Below are 24,900 nucleotides of genomic sequence, written 5' to 3'. Positions count from 1 at the left end.
AACCCTGCCTCAACAAGGTGAAAGGCAGGGGCTGACACCTGAGGTTGTCCACCTATGTGTAGTAGTCATGCCATATATTAGTTATGCATGCACTCCCTCCCTCCCTCCCTCCCTCCCTTCCTCCCTTCCTCCCTTCCTTTAAAAATGTTACTTGGTACCAAGCTTACAATTGCCTAAATAAAAAGGCAGTCATTTCAATTTAAAACAAAAAGTTATCTTTTAAAAGTGTAGTGGATACGTATGATAATTTGACCTACTAAAAGCATCCTGTCAACTTCTATTAGGCATGTATACAAATTCTGCAAGTCATTAAATAGTAAAGCCATTCTTCATATGAACTTCTTCTTAGTTGAAAAATATCTGCATAGCTCTCACTAAGGCACAGGAAGGAGAAGAAGCAATAAGAGGAGGTTGGTGAGCAGGAGGGTGGGCACATATGGGTAGAGGTGAGGTAGAGAAGTGTGGACATTTTTCACTTGAGGCAAAATTATTCTGGATACAATGTGGTTGCAGCTGCCTTTCTCCATCCTACTCTGATTACCTGTGTTGACCCCTCCAGTGAAGATCCAGGCTCCAGTTGTCATGGCTGCTTTGATGAGCCCCTTCCCGAAGACTTGCTTGAGTTTGGGCTGGAGTTCAAAGTTCTGCAGCCCTCCGTGCACGGAGATGAGAAGTTTGGGAAGTTCCAGTTGCCATTCCTTGGTCATCAGGTGTAGCAAGAGATCAGGTTTCGTATCAAAAGATACTCGGACATACTAGAATAAAGATTGACAATTAGGGAGATGGGCAAAGCTGCCTGAAGCTGCTTGTCATTGTGACAGTTATATGTGTCCCTACTTGAAGAAAATGTCTTATGTGAAATCAGAAATGTAAGCAAAAGGGCCCATTTCCTTTACCAAAAGAGGCCTGAGGAGATAAAGGAGTTCTAGTTTTAAAGGTTTTGTTGAAAATCTGTTATTGGCAATTTTGAAATTACTTGATTTTTATTAAATGTAGTTTAAACAAACCTTCCTGGTGAGCTTTTTGCCCAAATCAAATCATGTTGGCATTTTACCTTTGCTTATATTTGTACAATAATTTAGACATTCCTAATATTTTCAAAATGATCAATCCCTTTAAATAAACTAGATGTAGTTATAACTGTGCTTTTGTGATCCTGCTGTTTTTTGAGGTTCCAGAAGACTCTAAAGTTCTGCATAATACAAAGAAAAATTTTAAATCAGGTAATATCAGGTTATATCTAGCTGTAAATGAATCTTAAATAGTCTGTTATCTACCTATGTATGTATGTAATATCTATCTATCTAATCTATCAATCTACCTATCTATCATCTATGCATCTACCACATCCCTCTATCATAAATGTATCTATCCATCATCTATGTATCTATCATATCTATTTATATCATCTATCTATCTATCTATCTATCTATCTATCTATCTACCTACCTACCTACCTACCTATCTATCTCATCAGCCAGTCATCTATCTATCTTTATTTATCTAATTTTTATGAGATACTGTAGCTATGGTGGGCCTGGAACACGTTATTCAGATCAAGGTGACTACAGACTCACAATGATCCTCCTGGCTCTCTCTCTGCCTTCTCAGTACTGAGACTACAGGTGTGTGGCACCACACCCAGCTCAAATGCTTTATCTTTAAAAGACACGTCATGTGACAGAAGACATGTCAGATATTCTAGAGTTAAAAATGAAAATTTAGAGCAGAATCAAAGTTTAGCTAGATTCAACAGGAAGTTCAATATATAAAAATGTGTATATAACAGAGGCTATAAATACAATGATGACGATATACAGACACACAACTTTTAGTTCAACTACATACTTGATATACTAGGCAATGGTAGGAAATCTTCCGAAATATACTATTGACTTGGCATGAAATGCAGGGATATTTCATTTCTAAAGAAGGTCTGCTTGGAGACACAGAGCAGGGCAGGATCTGAGAAGCTCTCCCCAACCCTGCAGCCTTGAACATCTGACCTGATGACTTTCTGCAATGTAGGGACGTCCTTGGCGAGCCCCACAGAAGCTGGAATCTATCAAAGTGTTCACCTAGGAAATGCTAGGCAGAAAAACTAAGAAACTATATAAAAGAAGGCTGCAGGGAAACTTGCTCACCTCAACCATGGAGGATTGAGGTAGGCTCTGGGAAGACTTAAAGAAGAATTCCATTTAACTATTTCTAAACACAAGCAGGTCCCTACACAGGTTTGCCATCGGTCCTCTTAGTGTGGTCTGAGACCTATAAAGTGGTATGTTAATGCCAATTATTTGATTGAGTGATGGCTCTAGATAAGAGGCAGAAGAAAACACAGACTGTGTAATAAATCTAGATTGGAAATAATTCCTATGGAACAGATATCTGAGCAGACCGCCCAAGACAGTATGATGGTCATAGATCACAAAACTGACACATATAGCGCCTTGTATGAGGATATCAAAACAAAGAAGAAATAGAAACTGTAAGCAATGACCATGGACATTTGAAAACCTAGGACAGAACTTGCAGTGATTAAAATGCAACATTGTAAATGAAAATCAGCATGCAAAAGGGACAGTTGACAATGGTTCTTACAAAGTTAGCCCAGAAAGATGAAGATTTGGAAAGTGCACAGAAACAACAGCAAAAACTAGATGATCGGGAGAGCAAGCTAAAGTTCTCGAAAGAGGCACTGGCAGACTGTTTCTCAGAAGTACTGAAGGATATCAGGCCCAGGAGCTTGATGGACCCTAGGAGGGATAAGTAACAGGGAACCTCAGTTGTGATACATCTCAGATAGCATCCCTAAAAGCAGCTTGGAGAGAGCACTGCCTACTGAGACTCTAGACTAGAAGCCCACTCCTCAACAGCAGCAACGAAGCCCAAAGAAGTGACCTGTTGCTCTAGAGCTCCACATTTTCAGGTGAAAAGAAGTGACGTATTTTATTTTCAAAAATGGGGAAAAAAAAAGAATAGCTGATTTTTATGAATGCCAACACGGAGTTTCCCTCTTGACAGTTTTCAGAACTTTATACTATCCAGAATGACGGTCTCAAACACAAGGTGGGATACAGCTAATTAGTAACTACACGGTAAATATAAAACCACGTTGGCTGCACATATGTAAATCAACAAGCATGCCTAATTTATAGTATAAAGGGCTAGAAATAAAGCATTATGCAATAAAGTAGCAATCAGAATTATAGCATTCTTAGGTGTATATTACATGGGTCTATAGCTCAGTTGGTAGAGTACTTGCCTTATGTTCTCGGTTTGATTCGAATGCACCACACCAATAGGGTGTGATGATGCTTATAATCCCAACATTTAAGGGGTGGAGGCTGGCCAATCAGAAGTTTGGGGAATCATGAATTACATGAGATGCTGTCTCAAATAAATGAAATTAGCAAGAACAAGATATATAGTGGGTCCTTGAGATGGCTCAGTGAATAAAAGCGCTTTCCTGATACCAAGCCTGAGGACCTAAGTTCAATCCCTAGGACCATATGGTAAAAGGAGAGTATCAACTCCCATGAGTTTTCTCTGACCTCTGTATGTCCATTATGGCCCCCAAACATATGCACATATATACATACACAGAACGTTAATGTAAGATTAATTAAAATTATTTTTAAAAGTGTTGCATGGGAGAGAAGAGAATTGATTAATGAGGTCTGTGGCCCATAACTGTAATCAGGACTTGCAAGGTAGAGGCAGGAACATCAGGAGTTCAAAGGCTAGCCCTAGATACACAGTGAATTTGGACTAGCTTGGATTTAATGAAATCCTGTCTCAAAAACCAAAACCTCCAAATTATTCACTACCTTTGGACATGAGTTACATTCAAGTCTATTCTTTGTGTGGTATATGTGTGTACATATTTGTGTCTGCAAAAGTGCAGACAAATGTGGACTGTAAGTCAATTTTGAGTGTCTTCCTCAAACCACTACCTTCTTATTGATTTTATACATTCATCAAATTCTTGTGTGCATGTGCATATGTGTATATGTGTGTATGTGTATATCTCTGTGTATGTGCCTGCACAAATGTGTGCATGTGTGTGTGTATGTACCTGCATGCATATGTGCATGTATGTGTGTGCACATACACATGCTCACATGTGTCACAGTACAGGCGGGGAAATTAGAGGACAGCTTGGCAGGTAAGTTCTCTCCTTTTGCTATGTGGATCCCAGGCATTCAATTCAGGCCATCAGACTTGCTGGCAAGTGCTTTTACCTACTGAGTCATTTTGCCAGCCCTTTAGTGAAGATCTCTCTCTCAAGACCCCTCTTGAAGCTCACTGCGCTGGCTATTCTGGCTGGCCAGTAAGCTCATGCCATCCCTTTGTCTCTACTTTTCCAGTGCTGGGATTACTGGAGTATGCTATTCCAGGCTTATTATGTGGGTACTATTGAACTTGGGTTTTCATATTTGTATAGCTTAACACTTCACCAATGGAAACCACTCCCCAAGTCCAGTCCTATAGTTCTTTTTTTTTTTTTTTTTGAGGTTAGTACCAAGGCCCACGTGTATATTGACAGACTCACATACTATTTTCAATCAACTCTTAAATAATACTCTAAAATAATGACAAACACACAGCACAGAAAATACACACAGCAGCAAAAGAGCCAGTTATCAAGTATTATATGTGACATGTGTCTGCAGATTCTATGCCTTTTTAAAATAGGCTGGGTAGTGTAACATATTACACACATGAACAAGGTACTGTTCACTCAAGCCACTTAGTGGTAGGAATCTTTAGTTCACTCAAGCCACTTAGTGGTAGGAATTGTGCATACACGTGGTTCATTGATGGCTAAAAGGTCCCTTGTGGGGCCTGACTCCAGGTACACATGTGCTCATTGCTTTATGTGTTCCATCTCATGTTGTCAATATTTGCATTGGAGACAGAAAGGACCCATAACATTCCCAAGTTCATGCTACTAGAGAGGCTCTGTACTCTAGCTTTGACTCTTGACCTCAAAGATGTAACTTCCTCTTTCTCCCTTTCCTTTATATAAACCAACCAGTCTCTGAGTCCTAAGAAGGCATTTCTCAAAATTGTGTATTCCCCAGACCTGGTCTTTGTTCCTTTTGCTGTGGCATTAGCAGTGTATTCGCTTCAAGAATGTCAATCCGGGCTCAGGTACAGCTTCCAGGCTTCTCTGGCCCTCAGATCCCTGAGACATCCACAGGTCAATAGCCTGACTTCCTCCTGCAGTGAACTTTGATCACACTCTTTCTTAATTTAAATCATTACATCTTTTGTAAACTCCTTATTCCTGCAAGTTTCCCCTTAATTTGGCACCATCCCCTCTATTAACAGTTTCCCCCAATTTTCTGTGTATTTGGCTAATGCTGATCCCCGAGTCTTACATAACATACTCTTCCCCATCACTCACAGAAACTATGCTTATCTTTTGAAAGCTTGCTTCAGTCCTAATGACTGCCTGAGACTGCAAGCCCATGATGTTCCAATGTGACTCTTGATGAATCCCAGTGTGATATTTCTTTCTGGATGCTCCTTTTATGTGGCATTTTATCCCCTTTGCTACAGGCCTTTGAGTTCAGGGCCTATTGAGCTGCCCATGTGTTTTGGCAAGCCTCTTTTGTATTGACTATAAATAAAGTAGGCACAGTATTAGGAGAGATTATTTTACCTCTTCTGTTTGCACCCCAAGGGAAGGAGTCACAGAGATAGCACATCTAGTTATCCAGCAGACATTTACTGCATCATTATAGCCATATCATTAAAGCTATGATGAACCCCAAAGGCTACTGATGGGCTAGGGTTCTTAACCTTTAAATGTAAAGAGATCATATGATAGATTGGCTAGTTAGAAATGCAGGTTCTGATTCGATAGGTCTGGGATGGGGCTTCGGTGTCTTCATTTCTAATGGCTTCCTGGGGTTCAGATGTGTGTAACTCAGACCTAAATAGAGTGCATAGAGTTTGAATATGCTGTTAACTTTTTTTTTTATGTTGAAAATGTCACCTTCAATGAAGCAGTTTGGAGAGATAGGGCCTTTAAGAGATCGTTAAGTCAGGAGGAGACTGTCCTCGTGAACAGATTCATGCTCTTAGCAGAAGCCTAGGTCCTGAAATAAGGGTTGGTATGCACATGGACACATTTTCTTGCCCTTATACATATGGCAGCAGGATGATACTGAAATAGGGGCGTCCCTGGCAGCAAGCCTCTAAACCAGAATTACCCATTGTCTAGAACTGTAAAATAAATGAGTGTGCTTTTTAAATTTCTCCGATACTCTATTACAAATAGAGTAGCACAAGGTAGGGCTAAAGGAATGTGTCTGTTATTTAGTTTGGAGCCAATAGGAAGTAAAATATACTTAGATTTGGTATGGAAAACAAAGAGATGGTGGGGAAGGATTAGACCATGATAAATGAGAAAGTACAACAACTGGTGAGTCGCTCAGGGCATCTCCACGATAGTACCCTCTTGACCAGGACCAATTCTTATTCGGAGAAATGTAAGTTTCTGTGCAGACCACACCAGGCTATCATGCATATCAGAGGAAAATCACAGACATTTGCTGCCTTGGTTTTTAAATATTGCCCATCATCTATAACTTATTGTGCCCTTTCTCTTGGAAAACAAAAGGCAAGTATTTAAGTAAATTTAGAAAATTGAATACATGGTTTGGGAGGTAAAATTATTACTAAAATCATGGGCTTAACACCAATTTAACATTATCTAGAAATTTCAATTAAATAGAGTCTAAATTAAATTAAATAAATTTGATGTTATATTTCTATATAGCAGAATGGAAACCAGACCTGCTGAGTCAGCAGCTTCACTTTCATAGATAATTGTGCCTAGAGCAATTAGTCAATTCCTATTAAATTTGATTTGAAATTAGGAGCTATTTGAGTTGTCAGGATGAGTAATTAATTGTTTTATTATTTAGGGGGGCAGGGATAGGCACATGCAATGAGGTGTGTGTAGAGGAGAACAGGCAGCTTGAGAGTGAGATCTCTTTTTTTACCAGGAATGAAAGTCAGGTCAGCAGGCTTGGGTGCAAGCGCTTTTACTCACTGAGCCATCTTATCAACCTATGATAAGCCGTTTTGATGTCTGTTATGTATTTACCAATTGCTAAGGGATCCTATTGCTAATAACAGGAGATTTTCCCAATGTGCATTTCAAATGTGGTCACTTAGGCATTGCTCTGGCTTGGTGCTCTGTTTAGAAGTTTCCAACTCAATTTTACTATCAGATGCTAAGAGTATTGGTCACTTGAACAATGTGAATATCTGTGTTGTTGAATAAGACCAATTTGGACCACTGAATAGGATAGTACAGGGACCAAACTGTGGAAAGTCTAATCTCCAAGAAGCTCCAGCAAGTGCGAAGTAGGGACGTATTACTTCCATTCAATGTAGATACAGCATGCCTGAGTATAACTGATGCAAGTCTCATGCTTTTCAAAATTGTCTTCATTTTGCACTCTAGTTTTGTGGGGCATAGGAGACCTTGACCCATTACTCCAGGACTTTTGGTCACCAGTTGATCAAGAGAGAAGCTGAGACCAAGGGAGGTATGCATCTCTGTAATGACCTGTCCCTTTTTGTGCTTTTAGCTCTCCTGTCTGAAACAAAGAGCCCTGTGCATGACAAATGGATGACTTTTGAAATGTCCTGTCTAAGACAGAAGCTAGGTTTAGTTGAAATCATATGATTTTATATGTACTTAAGTACTGTGAAGGTATGAATCCAGCATTATTTTCACATGAAGATATACTTTAATTTCCAGCCAACAAACTAGAAATTACATTTTGTAAATAGGAGATGAGGGCTGTTCTTTCAGTTGAGTGGAGAGAATGCTGGTAACCAAATCTACAGGGGTTCAGTTGTGCCTGGTCTTGGGGTTCCTTTGCTAGATTTGTAGGAATCCCTTGATTTTCCTACTGAATTGGCAAATACCTTGTCACTGTTCCAAATGCTTCTGGTCCCGTCTCAATGCTATGGGGCTCCCAGGGTGTCACCAGGCACAGGCTATTGCCAGGTTGTGGTCTTTTCCTTACATTAGATCTACAGGGTCAAAGGCTGGAGGCGGAGGATGCAGCAATCACTACTTAGAGAAGATGGAGGTAGTTTCCTCAAACAAAGAAACAAATTCCTTAACCTTCCACTGGCATTCTGGACTTGAGCTTGGCAGAGCCTTTGGTTTTGCTAATTCATCAGTCCCTCTTTATCCCTAGATTTTTACGCATGTAACTCTGCCCAGCTATTTTAATGAAAATGAAAATGGGCAGCAGTGCAATAAATCTGGCTACACTCTTGGAAATGGGTGATGACAGCTCCTCTCCTTTCACTGCAGAGCCACCATTACTTCTTACAAAGAACCACTTGATCCTTTGTAAGCCGTGTTTGTTCTCATGCATGGACCTACCATTGTGAAATCTGTTGTAACACTCTTGGCAGTGCCTTTCTTTCAAGCTCATAGTGGGAAATGTATCCCGTTCTTTTCTCTGTTGAGAAATGTGACAAGCGCCATTTCATTTCCTAATTTTTGGTAGCCACATGTAAAGGGGGGGGGTACTTGTAATTAAAGCCACAGCCAAGTACAATATGTCCCACCCGAGATAATTCTGCTGATAGCAGCCTTCCAAGCCCACGGAGCTCTTGCTTTGCATCTAAAGCTGAATGCTTATGGTGGCTCAGTAGACATAAAAATCACACCAAGAAGAAAATATTTGCAAATGCATTTAATGCATTCAAACAAATTCATTCAAATTTCTAGTTTTATGGCCCTCAAAACTTTGGAAGTAAAAAGTGTCATTTACTTTTCAGTTTCCCAGTGTGAGCTATTGGGTATGTATTGGATTAATGTTGATAATGGGAAGCTTGATACTGAATATCAATATAAAATGCCACTAAGCACATGTCATGGAGGGTAGTCTAGAATTTTTGTCAGGATTATTTAGTATGGTATTTTCTAGAAGCAAGGAAGAGGAATGGTTTTCTGGAAGAGGCACAGCTTCTCCTGCTTCATTGACCTATGATTAGAATGGAAGATACCAACCATATAGTCTACTTTAATTCTTAGTTTCAGACAGACTGTCTACTCCTGTGGTCAACTCAGCAGCCTTCAGACTACAAGGTGCACAACGGAAACCAATGGAGCAATGACAAGGTTTCTCCTTGGCTCGCTCAGGCTCCAGGAAGTGCAGTGACTGACTGTTCAGGTGTGTGAAGAGGAACCATTGAGTCATTTCCTACATGGTGTGTGTCGGTCAAGAATTCCCAGGTCAAATTTGCAGAATGCAAAGAGAGATCATTTCTAAACCTCAGACTCCAACCTGGAAACTCTCAGGGACAGCCTCCCTACTGTGTGTTACCCTCCCCACAAAGCAACCACCCTACTGTGTTTTCCCCTCACCCAAAGCCCAGAGAGCAAGACACTTTCCTTTGTGGGCTCAATAGTTAAAGCTTTCAGTGTCAAGCAAGGGCTAAGGATAATTGTCTTAATTATATGAAAACTGTACTAAAGGACTCCACATGATCCAATAGGCAGAGTAAATGGCAGAGGAGAGTGGGAAGAGATTTATGTGGCTGGCTTGAGAGGTTTTACTGCATGCCCTTAATTAGGTTTAGTCTTACCTGGCCCACAAGCCAGTTCTGCATTAATTAGAAAAGATGATTTGTAAACAAGTAAGTCTATACTCTGCTCACTTTGTAGATCATGTGGGAGCCCTCAATAGATAGAACCGCCAAAATAATCCCTCATGGTATCTGCTGACTGAGCCATTTTGCTGTGGCCCTAAGGCAGTTTGTAAGTTATGAAATGTCCCTATGAGTGAGCTAGTCTTCTGAGAGTTCCAGGGTGGTTTAGTGCTTGTCATCTGGTAGGATGCAATTTGGGAACAGGAAGAAAGTCGGGCTCCTTCCTCTCTGTCAGCTTGGACTGGTTCCTTCCTGTGTCATAGTCTCTCTCTCCAAAGTTAATTTTCCTGGGGCTGGTTAGGCTTGGACACTGAGTTCTGAACACCACAAAGCTCTTGAAAGAGCTCGGCAAATGGTTCTAATAATCGAGGATGTAATTTTACAGAGACTTCTCCCCGTTCGAAGCTTTCAAGCTTAATTAACTTCATTAAATATTAGTGATTTAAAAATTCTGCTACAAAAATTATTAAACTCTTATAAAGAGGTAGAGGCACAATCATAATTGGCTTCCTTTTGATCATCTCAAATAATTTCCAAATAAAACAGTGACTCATCTATTCTAGGTACACATGACAAAGAAAATAGAGAGTGGAAAGGGGGGTGTTAGGAGGCTGGGCTTAAGAACTTCTGTTGGTAAAATACCTTCCTTTCTTGGACCTTCAGTTCACTCATCTATAATGTAGGCAAAGGGGAAGGTTAAGTTTTCGAAGGCTGGTTACACAGTGGAATAATTGTGGTATTATATATCCAAAGATTTTTGTATACCCACGTCCTCTCCAAGGCTAATGAATGAGATTCCAGCTATAAATCTTAGATAACAGCAATTTGCCATGGCCTTCTGATTAGGATGTTTCAAGTGTATTTGATGCTTAAAAGTCTGCGATTTACTGCTGTCTCCATATATGTGGTAGGACAGATACCTAGATATGGCTTTCAAGTAACTGGAGGCATTTTAGTAATGAGTCTGTCTGCCTGCCTCACTGTGTGCAGTCCACCTTAGCATTTGTAAAATGCTATAACTATATCCTGGGTTGCCTTCAAGAAAAAAGTTAATGTTATATCTTACCTTAATTTTTTTTCAAATAAAAGACAAGTTTGCTCCTAGAGTATTTTGATGACTTCGCTAAAAATTATTTCAAGGACTCCTTTCAGAGGTGAAGGCCCAAAGGCATATTAAGTTTACTGGCCTGTCTAACTGTAGTTTTGAAGAATAATTAACCATACAAGTGCTCTCATGGAGACTGGCTTCTTTAAAAGGCAAGGAGTGCCAGGTCCCAATGTCCAAACTGCACACTGGTTTGCTCAAGAGGTTGAGACACAAGGGAGTCTCTCGGGCTGGCAAGCATCTGTTCCCCTGCCTCATAAAATGAGGCCTCTGGCCTGACAGGACCACTTCTTTGTTTAGACAAGAGAAGCAGAGTAAACTGCAGGGCAAGCTTTCCAAATGCACAAGATGCTCGTTTGTGTCTGAATGAATGCTGAGGATTTCCACTTGATAAATACCCAGTAGTAATGAAAAGAGAAACTGGTCTTCATTAGGCTAATTAGCTTTGGGCAGAAAGAAAGGTTTGCCCTCAGAGTGACTGCCCTGAGACCACCTGGGGACACTCTGACCTCAAGGTCAGCAATATAGTATGTGGACAACACTCACCAGTGCTGAGAGGGACCCTCTTTCCCAGGGTTCTTAACACGTGAGGATGGAAATATACCCTGGTGGGATGTATCTGCCCACTGAACATGCATGAGGTTCTGTGTTTGATTATAGCTCTAAAAAAAATTCTTGAACATATACAGGGGAATTGAAACCAGAAGGGACCCCAGAATACATGGTTGCTCATTTATGACCATGACTGTTATTCACTAAAGAAATTGTTGAAGTATTTTGCTGAACACTTTGAAGGGCACAGACCTATAAACTCATATTGAGTTTTGCTCTCTGGGTTTTTAGGGGGTTTTCATATTCACCAGAAATTTTCAGGGGATGAAAAGACTTTCCTCTAGAAGGAAGTTACACAACAGAAGGGCTCTTGACTGTGCTCATTCTAAAGTCACACACAGCAGCTGCTTAGCAACTGAGGTGGACAAGGATTAATGTTGGAAGGACCCAGGTAATATGACCCATTCTGATTTGCTGGGATGAGTGACTATGGGGTCAGACAGAGCGTGAACATCAGCTCCTTCCAGGTAGCTTTCTGAATGGTGACTCACTAACACACAGAGCAGACAGTAGGCATGTGAAGGCTAATCCCCCTGTGGAAATACTCTAATGGATATTTAAGTTTCCAGGAAATACAGGAAACTATTTACCTGACCTATCTCTATCATTTGCACACATATATTGAACGCTAGATATGTATGAAGTAACTTTCATCCTCACAGACATCCACAGGAAGACACCTTACCAGCGTTCTAGGTAGAACATTTGAGGTTCCTGTAAATTAAGTGGTTTAACAAAGACAGACAGTGAAAATTTACCTAGTCCTATGACTTTAAGAGCATACATTTATTTTGATTGATTATAGAGTTTCCCTCTGAGAAAAACTTCTGTTAATTTTAGTATCAGGCATCATTCAAAGCTCCTAACACACAGAGGTACTGTTGTTAATTCCTAAGACAGTCTTCTGAAGTAGAAGTTACTACCCCATTTTTACACTCAAGGAAATTAAAGCACTAAACTTAAATTGGACAATCACCCAACCATCAAGTGACAGCACCAGGCTCTGAATAAAATGCCAATAGATTTCTATTCCAAGGTCAGCAAGAAAGCAACAGAGTTTGACCTTTCAGAATTACATACAAGTATTGACTGAAAATGTAAATTAAAGTATATGAACTAATAGAGTCATACATCAAAAGAATATCCTTTAAAGGATGAGTTAAATGCCTTTTCAATTTCTTTTAGAGCCTGGGGGAAATGAGAATATTAATAATGCCAGGTAAACTAGTTCACACCCATTGACATGTCCAGTGTCATGCAGATACCTCACACCTATTATCTAACTCATTCAACAACCAGAAGCAAGCTTGCTGAACTATAAAACTTCCAGAAGTCTCAGAACACATGCTATCCATTTTATTCTTTGAAAAGTCTGTGAGTCACCTCAAGAGTATTTCATGGGAACTATAGTTTCGACATGACAAAAATTTTATATGTTTACAAATTCCTCCATATTTTCCTTTCCCATTGAGACTCTCACTAGCCCAGCTGCTTGGAGAAAATGTACCTGATATGGATTCTCAGATCTCTGTCAAGACCAGGCAGGAAACAGCCTGGGAAATGTGGCCAAGAAAACAAAACAGAAACCTAAAGGAAACATTCTTTGTCTCCCCAAAGCTGGGATAAAGGATTTAGAAAAAGGCTAAGTAGATGAGACACAGAAAATAACATTGCAAACTGTAAAAAAACCTGTAGAAAATATTCCAGATTTAAAACGGCAAGTCGCCTTTTTCCTCATATGTGAAGGCCAGAGAGCAGTGGATCTGAGTGTAAGAGTGGTTGAAAAAAGATGATAAAGGTGTAGGAGGCAGGTGAATAAAGAAGTGGTAGATTTGGTCAATGCCTGTGTACCCACATATGGAAACAACATTGAACTGCATGGTCATATACAATGATACATATTAACCAGAATAAAAATCAGTTAATTATCTGATCTCATGCTAATCACTTAAAAGTCCTAGGGGAGGTTTTTTTCCCCTATTTTATAGACACACTACAGGGAAGTGACAGAGGCCAGGCTAGCCTGAAACCTACAACCCAGGCTCCCAGCTATTCACTTACAGGATGTGACACTATGTCTGGGAATGAGTAACTGTCTTTCAAATTACCATAGCTTTGTTGGAATGGCCACCTCCTTGGAACTCAATGGTCCCAAAAGCGTCTGTTGGGCTGAGCTGAGTGTGTTTGCTGATAGACCACTTCTCAGACTGGATGTCATTCCGGGAGAGGCGACTCTCATTTTTCTCATTTTGAAGCACAGAGATACTGGGAGTGAGTCCGACATGCTGGCCTATGAGGCGTCCACAGCAACACCTATAACAGGAGAGGTAGTGAACCCTTTTGTCAGCCATCACTGGAATACATACCCAGCAGCCTGTTATAGAAACCCAAAGACCATGCTGACCCATTCCAGTTAAGTGGCAAGTGAGATCCCAGAATGCAGCCTTATCTGAAAAATGGAAGATGGAGGTCTCCCTTGGCACCCATCTACTGCTCTTCTCCATCATCCAGTTTCTATATCAACAACTTCCTGTTCTTCTCTACCCTTTCAGTATTTGGCATATTGTTTGAGGCAGGGCAATTATGAACAAAGTTCTCTAGATCTCTCCACTTTCAACTGCTCCAATCTCTCAAATCTTCCATGGAGGATGCTAAAGAGCTCAGAGGAAAGAATTTTAACATGTACATTTAAATGGGGACTTTCACTTATATGTGAGTCACAATCCAACCTGTCTCCCTGACTGATATTTGCTGTCAAATATTCAATTCTGAGAATAAAAATCTATAGCTTTTTTCTTTGAAGAAGAAACTAAAAAAAAAAAAAAAAAGGAAACTTAAAATTTGTTCCATCTGTTATCAAAATGTCCTTTGCGGTGTGTTATAACATATAACAGCCATCATCACAATTATTAGTAATGATAGTTACATACACAGCCACCATTCTCTTCAACACTCACAATTGAGGATGCCCTGATGACAAAACAATCGGAGCTCTGAAGGTTACAATGTATCCAAGGTTATGTGTCTAGTCTATGGCTGCGAGATCTGCATTTTAAGCCAACTTTTAAAATTGCCCATTCAAAAAGGCTTTCCAGAGGATGATGTACTATTTTAGCTTCCTGCTTTATCTGCCACTGATTTTCAGAAAGGCAACTACAGTATCACCCGTCCCTCCCTCCCCCCCATATGAAGGTCTAAACCCTAATTAAGACAGTCTTTCATTCAATACTGTCCTTTTATGTTAGCAGGGCAAATGAAACAGTCTGACAAAATATTTAGATGAAAAAAACAAGCATTTGTAACAAAAACATAGAATGCTGTTATATATAACAATCAGCTATTTCTATGATGGTAACTGTATATAGACACTTTGCTGATGAATATTAATGGTAGACAAGGCATACTAATCAGTGCAGTATGTATTTGCTTCAAAAATATATTTAATCTGACAGTGGTTCCATTTCAGTGTGTGGTATAATATTAATTGTATTCTATCACCATAATTATTACTTTGCATTCCTAATACATTTAAGACAATAGGATTACCTATGGGGGTCTTTGGTGCTGGGTATGATGTGAACACATTCTCTTTTATAAAATGCTCTTTCAATCCAGGATTTCTGAGCCTGAAACAAAATGAGAGAGAGAGAAAAAAGATGAATATAAATTTTAAATCTTTTGGGCTAGGCAGCAACATCATGTAATCATACAATACACTAGTATATCATAAATGGATTCCCCATTGCAGATCATCTAACCTGCTGATCGGGTTAACATTATACCATTGAGAATAAAAGAAATAGAAAGGCTGGGAAAGTGCTAATAATAGGACTGTAGACATGTTCGTTGTGATTTGTAAAGGACAGAAATGCAAAGCTCTTCCTAGAGAAAATGAAATTGAAGGAACAGAATGTGGCATTTATAACCTTACATGAAAACAAGATTCAAAAGCCAGAGGAAACACATGTAGCTCAATATTAGGTTTTCATGGTCAACGCTTCCATTAGATTTTTCCTTACAAGAAAGCAAGATGGCAGAGGGTGTGCATGACTCAATCTCCTACATCACTAAGTTCCCTGAAGTCCAAGTCTGTGATACAGAGGAACAATGAGCTATTAAAGGAAATGAGAAGGCAAGGAGGACAAATGTAAGCAGAGCCCCAATGTTCCCAGGTAACACGTGGAAAGGGAATGGGCACATTTCCCCTCATATCCTACATACATGCAAAAAAAAATATGCCTTCTTAGAAAAGATGCTATCGAGACCATCCAATCAGAAACCCTGCAGTGAAGATGTGGTCCAAGATGGACAAGGGTGTCCCATCAAACTGAAGGATCTCCCCTGCCCCAAGTAGTATTTATCCTGCATGTACAAGCTATGGGCTGTAGACCATATTACCCCACCATAACTATGAATGAAGGCGCATACATTTATAGATGAAAAACATCATGTCATGGTATCAAGATACTGTAGACCCTGGACGCTTTTCTTCAAAAGCATTTGAAATAGTAGAGAAGTCTCCACTAAACTCACTAAGCTTCTCAGACGATTCCTTTCCTAACGATTAAGGATGGAAGTTACTGAGGCAAACCTTAGCTATTTCATGTGACTAACTCACTATCAACCCTAAATTTATATTCTTAAAATATTCTGGCTCAAGGCACAACTGAGCTGTTCACTTGACCTGGGTCAGTCACTGGTGGGAACTGTTACCAGCTCCTGCTTGCAGAAGGTAATTAGCCCTGATTCCCTGGACATAAAGTGCTGTGTGAGCCTTTTGCATTCTGGTGGACACTCATTCCTTTGATCTCAAACAATGGAGGTCTATTTATTCATGTGACATCCATAGCAATAGTTCTTTAATACTAATATAATGAATATTCTAAACATGGCCAAATGGAGGATGGTTGAGGACCATTGAGAGAGTGTTCTGTTACAGGAATGATCACAATTGGGTCACTTAAATTTTGTTTTCCCTCCATTGTCTTTATTTAAAGGAGCAACCCACACTGCCTCAAAGGTCTCCAGGTTCAAGTGAGTCCCTGCACACTCATGCACACAGAAGGCATTTATAACTTTGTTTGCAGCTCGACATGAAAAAAAAATCTAATCTCAAAGAGTTTCCCTCTCCAACCAGAAGCAAAAACTACCGGCTCCATCTCCGCAACAGAAATGAACTCGGCAGCAAAGATAATCAGACTTTATCTTTGTGGAAAGCCTGTAAATTAAACTATTCATACATGTGCTGAAACACTGAATACTTTTGTTGATGTTATCTCTTGGCAGAAAGAGGTAAGACGTTCCTCACTGGACATTTGAAACCCACTCTCCCTACACCTTGGGGAACGGCAAAGAAAGAATGTACTTTTGTATCCTGTCCTGGCTAGCCTTCAAAAGAATCTTTGGGGGGAAGCATCTGCCTGCTTCAGTAAGTGCTGATTCATCTTCCAGGACAGGGAGCTGGGAAAGCAGCGTGTGTGGGATGCAAAGGCTACAGCTGAGAAAGGAGCTTGAGCTGGACTCTGGCAGATGAGAGCAGCTAGGAATTCTTTTATCCTCAGTTATTTCTACCTGTCTACTGGGTACAATGATAATGCTTGATACATTGGGTTGTTATTTGGGGAACACTGAGAATGACTTCCAGAAGAGACCAATCTTGGCTTATTTGTTTGTTGAGACAGATTCTCACTCTGTAGCCCTAGCTAGCCTAGTAATCATTCTGAATTCTACCTGGTCTTGAACTTGCAGCAGTTACTATCCTGAGACTCCTAAGTACCAATAGCAAAGCATTTACTATCATGACAGACCTCTGGGCTAATTCTGATACTATAAATTCCTATGGAAATTCATATGAGGGTTCAATAAAATATTTGTATTAATAGCCAACCCAATGTTTAGATCATAGAGCATTGGACTGGCCACTAATGAGATTTGAAGAAAAGTTCTTACTTTCTCTGAATCTTACGTATAGCATATAGATCCTATGCTACTATGGAGGGTTTTTGTGAAAATCAGAACAAGTAGTTCATCTTACACATCTAGCACAAAGTAGGAGCTCACCAGGACTCACAATGGCTAACATTTGTTAAGGGTCCACCACGCGCTTAGATACACTAATGAACATTGATAGGGAAGGACCACTACTACATCTATTTTATCAATGAAGAAATGAAGCCAGAGAGAAACAGCAAGTGAGTTCAAAAGCCACAATTTGATTTTGAATAGCCTTGCTCCAGGATCTTCCCTCTTACTCTGTGGATACACTGCTTTGCCAGAGGAGACAGTCCTGGTTCTCAATGTCCTGTATGTGTGCAGAGCCTTCTGAGATGTCTGGGACTATTTCTGTGTTTGAACCACACTGGACTTCTGGTGGCATGTGGGAAACCTGTTTAGACTTGTTCCTTCTTCTTCCTCCCCATTCCAGTCCTCACACATGGTGGGGGGTGAAGTCTCTACCAACTGTTATTCCTCTCCCCTTAGGGTAATGGATGGGATACTATTTTAGAAAGACCCCAATGTATAAGACAGAAGTTAGAGAAGGAGTAAGGATTATTATTTCTGCTTCAACAAAGAAATGGAATCACAACAGAAATTTAAACTTGAGACTATGGGGGGGGGTGTGCACCAGAATGAATCAGACTCCTCCAGGACATTGTTATTTTTAGTTTCAATTTGGGGGTTCCTGCAAGCTTCTGTGAAATGGTGTGTAGAAAAATTATTCCATTTGGATTGTCTGTTGGTTAGTCTTTCAGTAGAAGGTGATTTGACTTGTGTGCAGTCTAGCGACTTAATGACATTCTCAAAAAAGAAAAGCAGCCTCCTTGTGAGTGAATGAATAAGAACAGACTTATGTTCCTTCGTTTTAACAGATTAATCAGTTCCCTTGCCAAGGCACAACTGGAAGGGAAAAAGAGGTGAGGCAAAAAGATCTTCCCATCAGTCATAATAAACTTCGACACTTTGTATTTATGAGACAAGTATAATTCATCATAGGAAGAAGGCATGCATAACAGACCACTTAGGAATTCTCCAAAATATGCATAATTGACGCCGCTCCTTTGTAGGATTGGCTTTATTGTGATTTTATTTAGGCTATTAGTGTGGACAGATCCTCAATTATAAAAATTATTTCTTGGAAAGAGCATATTTTGACATCCAATCACGATTTAACTTGTTGTCTAAATGAATTCCCTTTTTCTTTTGTTTAAGGGTTTTGAACGGCTCTGCACAAAACTTTAGACTTTGCTCCAACACCCAACTAAGTTAGCACAGAAAGATTATTCTCATTGTTAGAAAGCATGAAATAAATCTGACATGCATTTCCTGCTGACCTTTTAATTCTCTCCTAATGCAAAACTTCAATGGAGAGTTTACTCTAGAAGCTTTGCTTTTAAATCATGCTACAGAAGTCTCCTGTCCTCCTGGGGAAGGTGGGTCCTCTCAGTCCTCCACAAATCACGTCTGGACAGTCTTTTCTGGAAGGTAGAATGGCCAGGTAGCCATATTGACTTCGTCAGGGGCTGAGTCTTTCTTGTCTTTCTGCACTATCAGCCATGTGTGATATGTCACAGGGAAAAGTTTTCAAAGGCTAATAATTAAAGGGCATCTTTTCCAAAACAGAAACAAGGGCATCTGCAGTTTGAACAAGGTATAACGGGTGCCATGAGGAATAAAAGCAAGAGCTAGTTTTGAAAGTTAAACATGTGATCAGTAAAACATTAAGATGAAAGAAAGCAAAACAAACCTGTAAATATTGCCGTATACGAAAGAAACATTAAGTCATTTCACTTAAACTCTGTTTTACCCAGGCTCTGCTACTGACGTTAAACCACAAGCAACTTTACTTTGTCTTCCCTTAACCTTCCTTTCAGCTGCAGACTCCAGCCTTTCTCCAGAAGGGAAGAGTTTCAGTACACACTTAGCAGCTCAGGAACCCAGACAGGTAATCCCAAGATTACAAAGAAAGCATATGGACTTTCTCCAATTTCGAGGAACAGCTCTGAGTACTGCTCAATGTCCACCGGAGTTTTCAGTTTCTAAAGGCCCACCAGTCTTCACTAGAACAAAATACCAAAATTTATGTTCATTCCCCCCTCTATTTTCTCTCTCTGCCCTCCTCCATGTGTTCCTTTAATCTTCCTCTAAGTCCCCACATCCAACACAGACAAGTCAAAGAAGAGGAAAGTTAGCTGGAATCATTTACCTGTGCTCTGACTCTGGCTGGTAGCAAGGCAGTCCCCCTGCACAGCTTCTGCTGCTTTCATTTTGCTGTGACTGGGGCTGGCCATCCCGTTAATAATGCTCGGATGACCGCCCACTGGAAAAAAAGTCACTTGCCAGGCTCTTCCCCCAGAGACATTTCAAGTAAGCAATGAACTTGGTCAGATTGGCCCCTTGGAATGTCCTGGTGCTCCAGGATTAGCCTCACAAAGAGTCCCATGAACATTCCCTCAGAGTCTTCATACACTGCTTGATTTGAACACCTAATCTGAAGCCAGGAGAAAAACAAATCCCAGGAGAGATCAGGTTTAACTAGCACAAGTCCTAACTGCTCCCTACCCTACCCCCACCGTTTCTTTTTCCACTTTCAGAAAAAAAAAAGAAAGCAATAGAAAAAAGCTTGCAAGAGTGTGATAAGGTGCTCCCGAGCTCTGAAAGTTCAGCTTTGGAAAGCAAATCTCTCTAAAGAAACAGTGTATTAATGCTTCCAGTAGTTCGAACACACAAGAGGCATTGTTCCCCCACTGCACAGAATGGAGCGATAGTATTTCTTTAAAGAGAAACTGCTAAAAACCTCAGTGTTTCAAAGGAACCCTCTGGTCCCTGAACATGAGCCTAAGCTGAATGCAGCTTGGGTTGGCCAAGGAGCTTCCACAACTAGATGTCAACAAAACTTGTCTGATCATACTTCTCGTCTACAGCTTTTCTTTCCCTTGTCAGGCCAAATGCACAAGAGACCTGCATTCCCTGGTTCTCTATTGAAAAGTGAGGAGCCTGGAGCTCCAAGGTTGTGTGCTGGTGAAACTTGGACCATGGAGAACCAGTGCTGAGTCAGCTGTGTTCACCCAGAGACTCTCGCTGGTACATGGTCATGGAGAGAGAGAGAGAGAGAGAGAGAGAGAGAGAGAGAGAGAGATACGTAGAGAGAGAGAGAGAGATACGTTGGGAGAGAAATGAGTTCAAGTTTCAATAAGGCAAACAGACTCTTAAGCATCGAATGAATCTCTTTCCAAGGGTGACAGTCAACTGGGAGGTTTCACCCTTCAGCAGTAAACGGTCAGTGAGGGTGACTGGGCTTTATTTTCATTCTCCTGTTCTGTCCTGTTGTGTCAGAATGAATGGTATGTGTTGTGTGTATAGTAAAAATGACAATGACAACCAAATGACTTATTTCACACTTGAATGGATTGGCTCCTGAACCAGTCAGCCATCTTGACTGGTCTGTTTGATTTGCAGGACTGATCCCTGAATTGGCTGGTCCTTCACTCAACCATAGTTTCCTGGAGAGACAAGAGACAGTCATCTACCTAGTGACTTTCAACAGCTGAAACATGATAAAACAGACTTAAGTGGAAAATCTCACCAAGTTTTAGCATGAAACACTAGAAAGAAGGCTGGGGAAATGGTTCAGTGGGTAAAGTGTTTGAGTCCCCAGAACCCCTCTACAGCTGGACACCTTGGTGTTCATCTGGTAACCCAGCGTTCCTATGACAAAACATAAAAGAGAGGTAAGGGCAACCCTCAGACACTCCTTGGCCAGTTAGTCTGGGATATGCAGAAACAGACAACAAAGAGACCTTGTCTCAAACAAGGTGGAAAAGAGGGACTGACACCCAAGGCTGTTCACTGAGCATCACAAAGGCTCAGTGGTGTGTACATGTGTTTTCTGGTCTTTTTCTCTCTCCATCCCCTCACAGCCTGTTTTTTGTAAAAGGGACAAATGTTCTTTATCTGTCACAGGAATTGGCCACAACCTTAATACACCAGTGATAACCTTAACTATTCTGTCTAATTGAATCTTCAGAGATTGTCTCTACAGCATTGTTTAGATCACAGAACTGAAAACCAAATCCACCGATACAAGACTAATTAAATTATGGTTTATGCCATTTAATGATCACAGAAAGGTTTCAGCAAGAAGCATACATTTTCCTGTTGCTATGTTTAAAAAAAAAGGCTACAGAAAAAGAGGAAGAAAAAAGGCAAATTTTAAATAAAAAGATGATAGATAACTATGCTAGTTTTCATTTTATTTCATTTGCTTTTCAGCTTCCCCCTGTTGTCATGGTACACATCTGGAGTCAGAAAAGCACGTGTGTATTTGCTTTTCGGCTTCAGTTCTGTCTTGTGCTCACTGGAGGGCATGAGGAAGGTGCTCAGAGGAGCATTATTTAGAAAGAAGCCCATGAAGAGTGAAGAGGAGCTCCAAGGAAGAATCTGGAAAAGGGTTTTGTTTTGCATTTTTTGTTGATGTTTTAATGTATGGGGTGAGATTTCTGGAGAGACACAAAGAGAGAAAAGAACGGTGAGAGGAAGAAAGAAGGAAGTTGAAGGGAAATGAGACTGGAAAAGATAAGTGGGCAGACAAATACTTTGAAAAACAGAGATGACAGTGTAGCAGTAGTTGGCTATGAGACTCAGTCAACTGTTTTTTGTAATCTTCCTGATGTAGAAAGACTTCACAATTCACCTCTTTCAACACCCTTTGTCAGTAGATTCCCTCATCTTATTACCATAAACCGTGAGTTCAATTAAACAAATAGTAGTCTTTAACACTTTTTTATGCATGTATTTTTATTCTTTCTAGTCCTGTTTCATCTGTTTAGTGTGGCTTGCTTTTCTTTTTTAAAGAGGTATTCAATAGAATATAAGGTGTGAGTTGCCCTCCATGAAATTTACACCAGAGATGGAAATACCACTACAGAAAGAACCCTGGGCCTTTTGTGGGCGTTGAAACAGGAAGTTCCAGGTGAAGCCAGAAGGAGAGCTGGAGCTTTCACAGGAGATAGGGAGGACCCTTTGATTGCGGAAGGTAATTAGGTCCAAAGAGACTTGCATCTCAGAGCTACTTTACATAAGGATCTCTTACCAAAGATGCAGCTCCCAGAAGGGTCTATTACCAGGCTGCTTCAGATGAAGTTTTGAAGACAACTTGAACTCTAACAATGGAAGACCACATGCATAGCCATATGGTTATCCCTCACTTCTGCTTTCAGACCATAGCAGAATGCCTTATTTTCCAATTTTGTCATTAATGAAATGCTGCATTTGAGAAGATGACACTAAAAAGGTTTGTTGGCCCACAATTCTTAAAAAAGTAAAATTAGATTTTCTGTCAGTAGAAACTAGATTTTAACGTGTAAAATTAGTATTGCACTTTACCTGCAAAAAGTCTGTTTGATGCTTATATTTGGTAGCAGTGACAAAGAGCATGGCGTATATTAGGGGTCAACAAACATTTTCAGCAAAGGGCCAGCCAGTATGTATTTAAGGATATTAGAGAACAGTAAGTCCCATCTTAATACTCAACTACTTGGCTATCATATGGTCATAAACATGATTATAACTGAGAGCACTTTCTTTTAATGAAGAGGGTAGTGGGCTGCACCTGATGTGGATTGGTCAACCTTTGGAAGAGAAAATAAAAACAGGACTGCGCAATGGGGTGTCAGGAGGGATGGTGGTGGATCGATAGGCTTTGTGACACTGACCCTCACTTGTCTCTGCTCTTGTTCCAGCATGGCATGCAACTTCTCTTCAGTCACCTTTGCCTGTCTCACTTTTCCCTGTGATAGGTCCAACCTCAAATATCTCAGTCCCCAGAGTCTCTGACCATCCTAGCCAAAGGAACAACGTGTCATTCTATCAAGTTATCGCCCCCTGTCTTCTTGTGTGACCCCTACTAGGAAGCAGTTGCCTAAGAGCAGTAATGGCAGTCTGTTGCTACTGGCAGCAGTGCATTTGGAACGGTGACACTAAGTAGGGACAGAGAAACCATTCCATTTGCTAAAGAATAAAATCCTCCCTTAGGAATGAACACTATCAAGTAGACTTGTAGCTCCAAAACGGAGATTTGAGGACTAAATAGGTAGACATTTATGCTGGGTTCATAGCAATGTACTAATGTATAAGGAAGATACACAAACACACACATATATATATACCTAATGTCTAAAAAAATTATTATCTGGGGTTTCATTTTTTTCTTATTTAGAAGTGAAAAAAAGAACCCATCAGTAATATTTATCCAAGCCCAGTATTACAGGCCTGCAATCCCAGCTGCTTAGGAGTCTGAGGCAAGGCTATCTTAAGTTCAATGTTTGCCTGAGCAACAGTGTAAGTTCAAGGACAGCCTTGACAACTAAGGGGTGGTGGTGGTGGTATCTCCAAATAAAAAGTGAGAAGAGAGATGTAGGCAGAACTCACTGATCGAGTCCTTGTCTAGAATGCATGAAACACTAGACTCAATCCCCAGGACTACAAAAAACAAAAATGACGTGGAGAAGAAAGTCATGGTGATATCATAAAAGTGACTGCTGTTTGGGAAACACTGACAGCTCCTCTTAAATGCCCAGGAAACCCCTTGTTTTTATTCCAATACACAAAAATAAATGTGAGTTGCCACTGACTACAAACAACACCAGAGGACATGACAAGGCCAGTGCTTCTGGGTCACACTGCTACCAGCATGTCCCTCCATAGCGATTGATCACAACTTCCCCTATTCCTTTACCTATTGTCTGTGCCCAAGCAAGACCAGATCAGTATTGGAAGGCTTTGGGAAGTATTTAAATCAAATCCCTTAACTTCCATGCAAGCCTTAACACTCTGGTCAAACAAAATATTTATAGTTCCCCTGATCTACCAGGATGTGCCACACTTACCAGCCATTGGGCACGCCATCATTTCCCTCTGAAGGTTGGCTTACCAGCCATTGGGCACGCCATCATTTCCCTCTGAAGGTTGGCTTATTCCTTTGGTACAGAGTGCATGGCTTTGTATTCTTAAATCTGCATAAAACACTTTGTTCTCTGAGAGGCGTGGCTAGCCACCACAAGTGAGAACAACCGTGACCTTGTTCTACACCCATGCTTTGTTCCCACTCCCAGCAGGCACATGTACTATTCTGATGACTTATTTCCAGTTCAGTAGGTACTCTCATCCACTTGTGATGTTTCTTCTCTCTATGTCCTTCTGGGTCTACTAGGGCTCAGCTAGAGCTTGGACCTCTCCAAGAAGAATTATGTTTTCTTCCCCATTCTAGTTTCTCTTTGTTTCCGGTGGGTTGCTATGCTCTCATTTCTATAATTAATTTTGGAGAATAATGTGTCTATGGACTGAAATTATTTGAAGTAGAACTTACTTCATAGGACCTAAATTTACAGGATGAACACTTCTTCCTTCCTTCCTTCCTTCCTTCCTTCCTTCCTTCCTTCCTTCCTTCCTTCCTCCCTCCTTCCTCCTTCTTTCCTTCCTTCCTTCCT

The 24,900-nt window shown here is 40.5% G+C and overlaps 1 protein-coding gene across 48 annotated transcripts in view; it reads right to left on the bottom strand.

Moving 5' to 3' along the window:
- The window catches only part of Trpm3 (transient receptor potential cation channel subfamily M member 3), a 533,889-nt gene that overhangs the window by 269,343 nt on the left and 239,646 nt on the right, over positions 1-24,900 (bottom strand). For 33 of the 48 annotated variants that reach the window (XM_029472394.1, XM_029472404.1, XM_029472405.1 and 30 more), the window contains exons 2-4: positions 14,963-15,042; positions 13,525-13,729; positions 542-755 (exon numbers count right to left, since the gene is read on the bottom strand). In XM_029472394.1, coding sequence (XP_029328254.1) covers positions 542-755; positions 13,525-13,729; positions 14,963-15,042 — 499 coding nt within the window. Of the gene's footprint in view, positions 1-541; positions 756-13,524; positions 13,730-14,962; positions 15,043-19,160; positions 19,271-19,619; positions 19,873-24,900 lie in introns of those variants that run through there. The other 15 variants (XM_029472400.1, XM_021152599.2, XM_021152601.2 and 12 more) reach the window with 5 other exon arrangements.

This window comes from Mus caroli, chromosome 19 (assembly GCF_900094665.2).
Source record: "Mus caroli chromosome 19, CAROLI_EIJ_v1.1, whole genome shotgun sequence".
Lineage (NCBI taxonomy): Eukaryota > Metazoa > Chordata > Mammalia > Rodentia > Muridae > Mus > Mus caroli.
The sequence above is the reverse complement of the archived record's forward strand: the minus strand, read 5'-3'. Positions and strand labels throughout refer to the sequence as shown.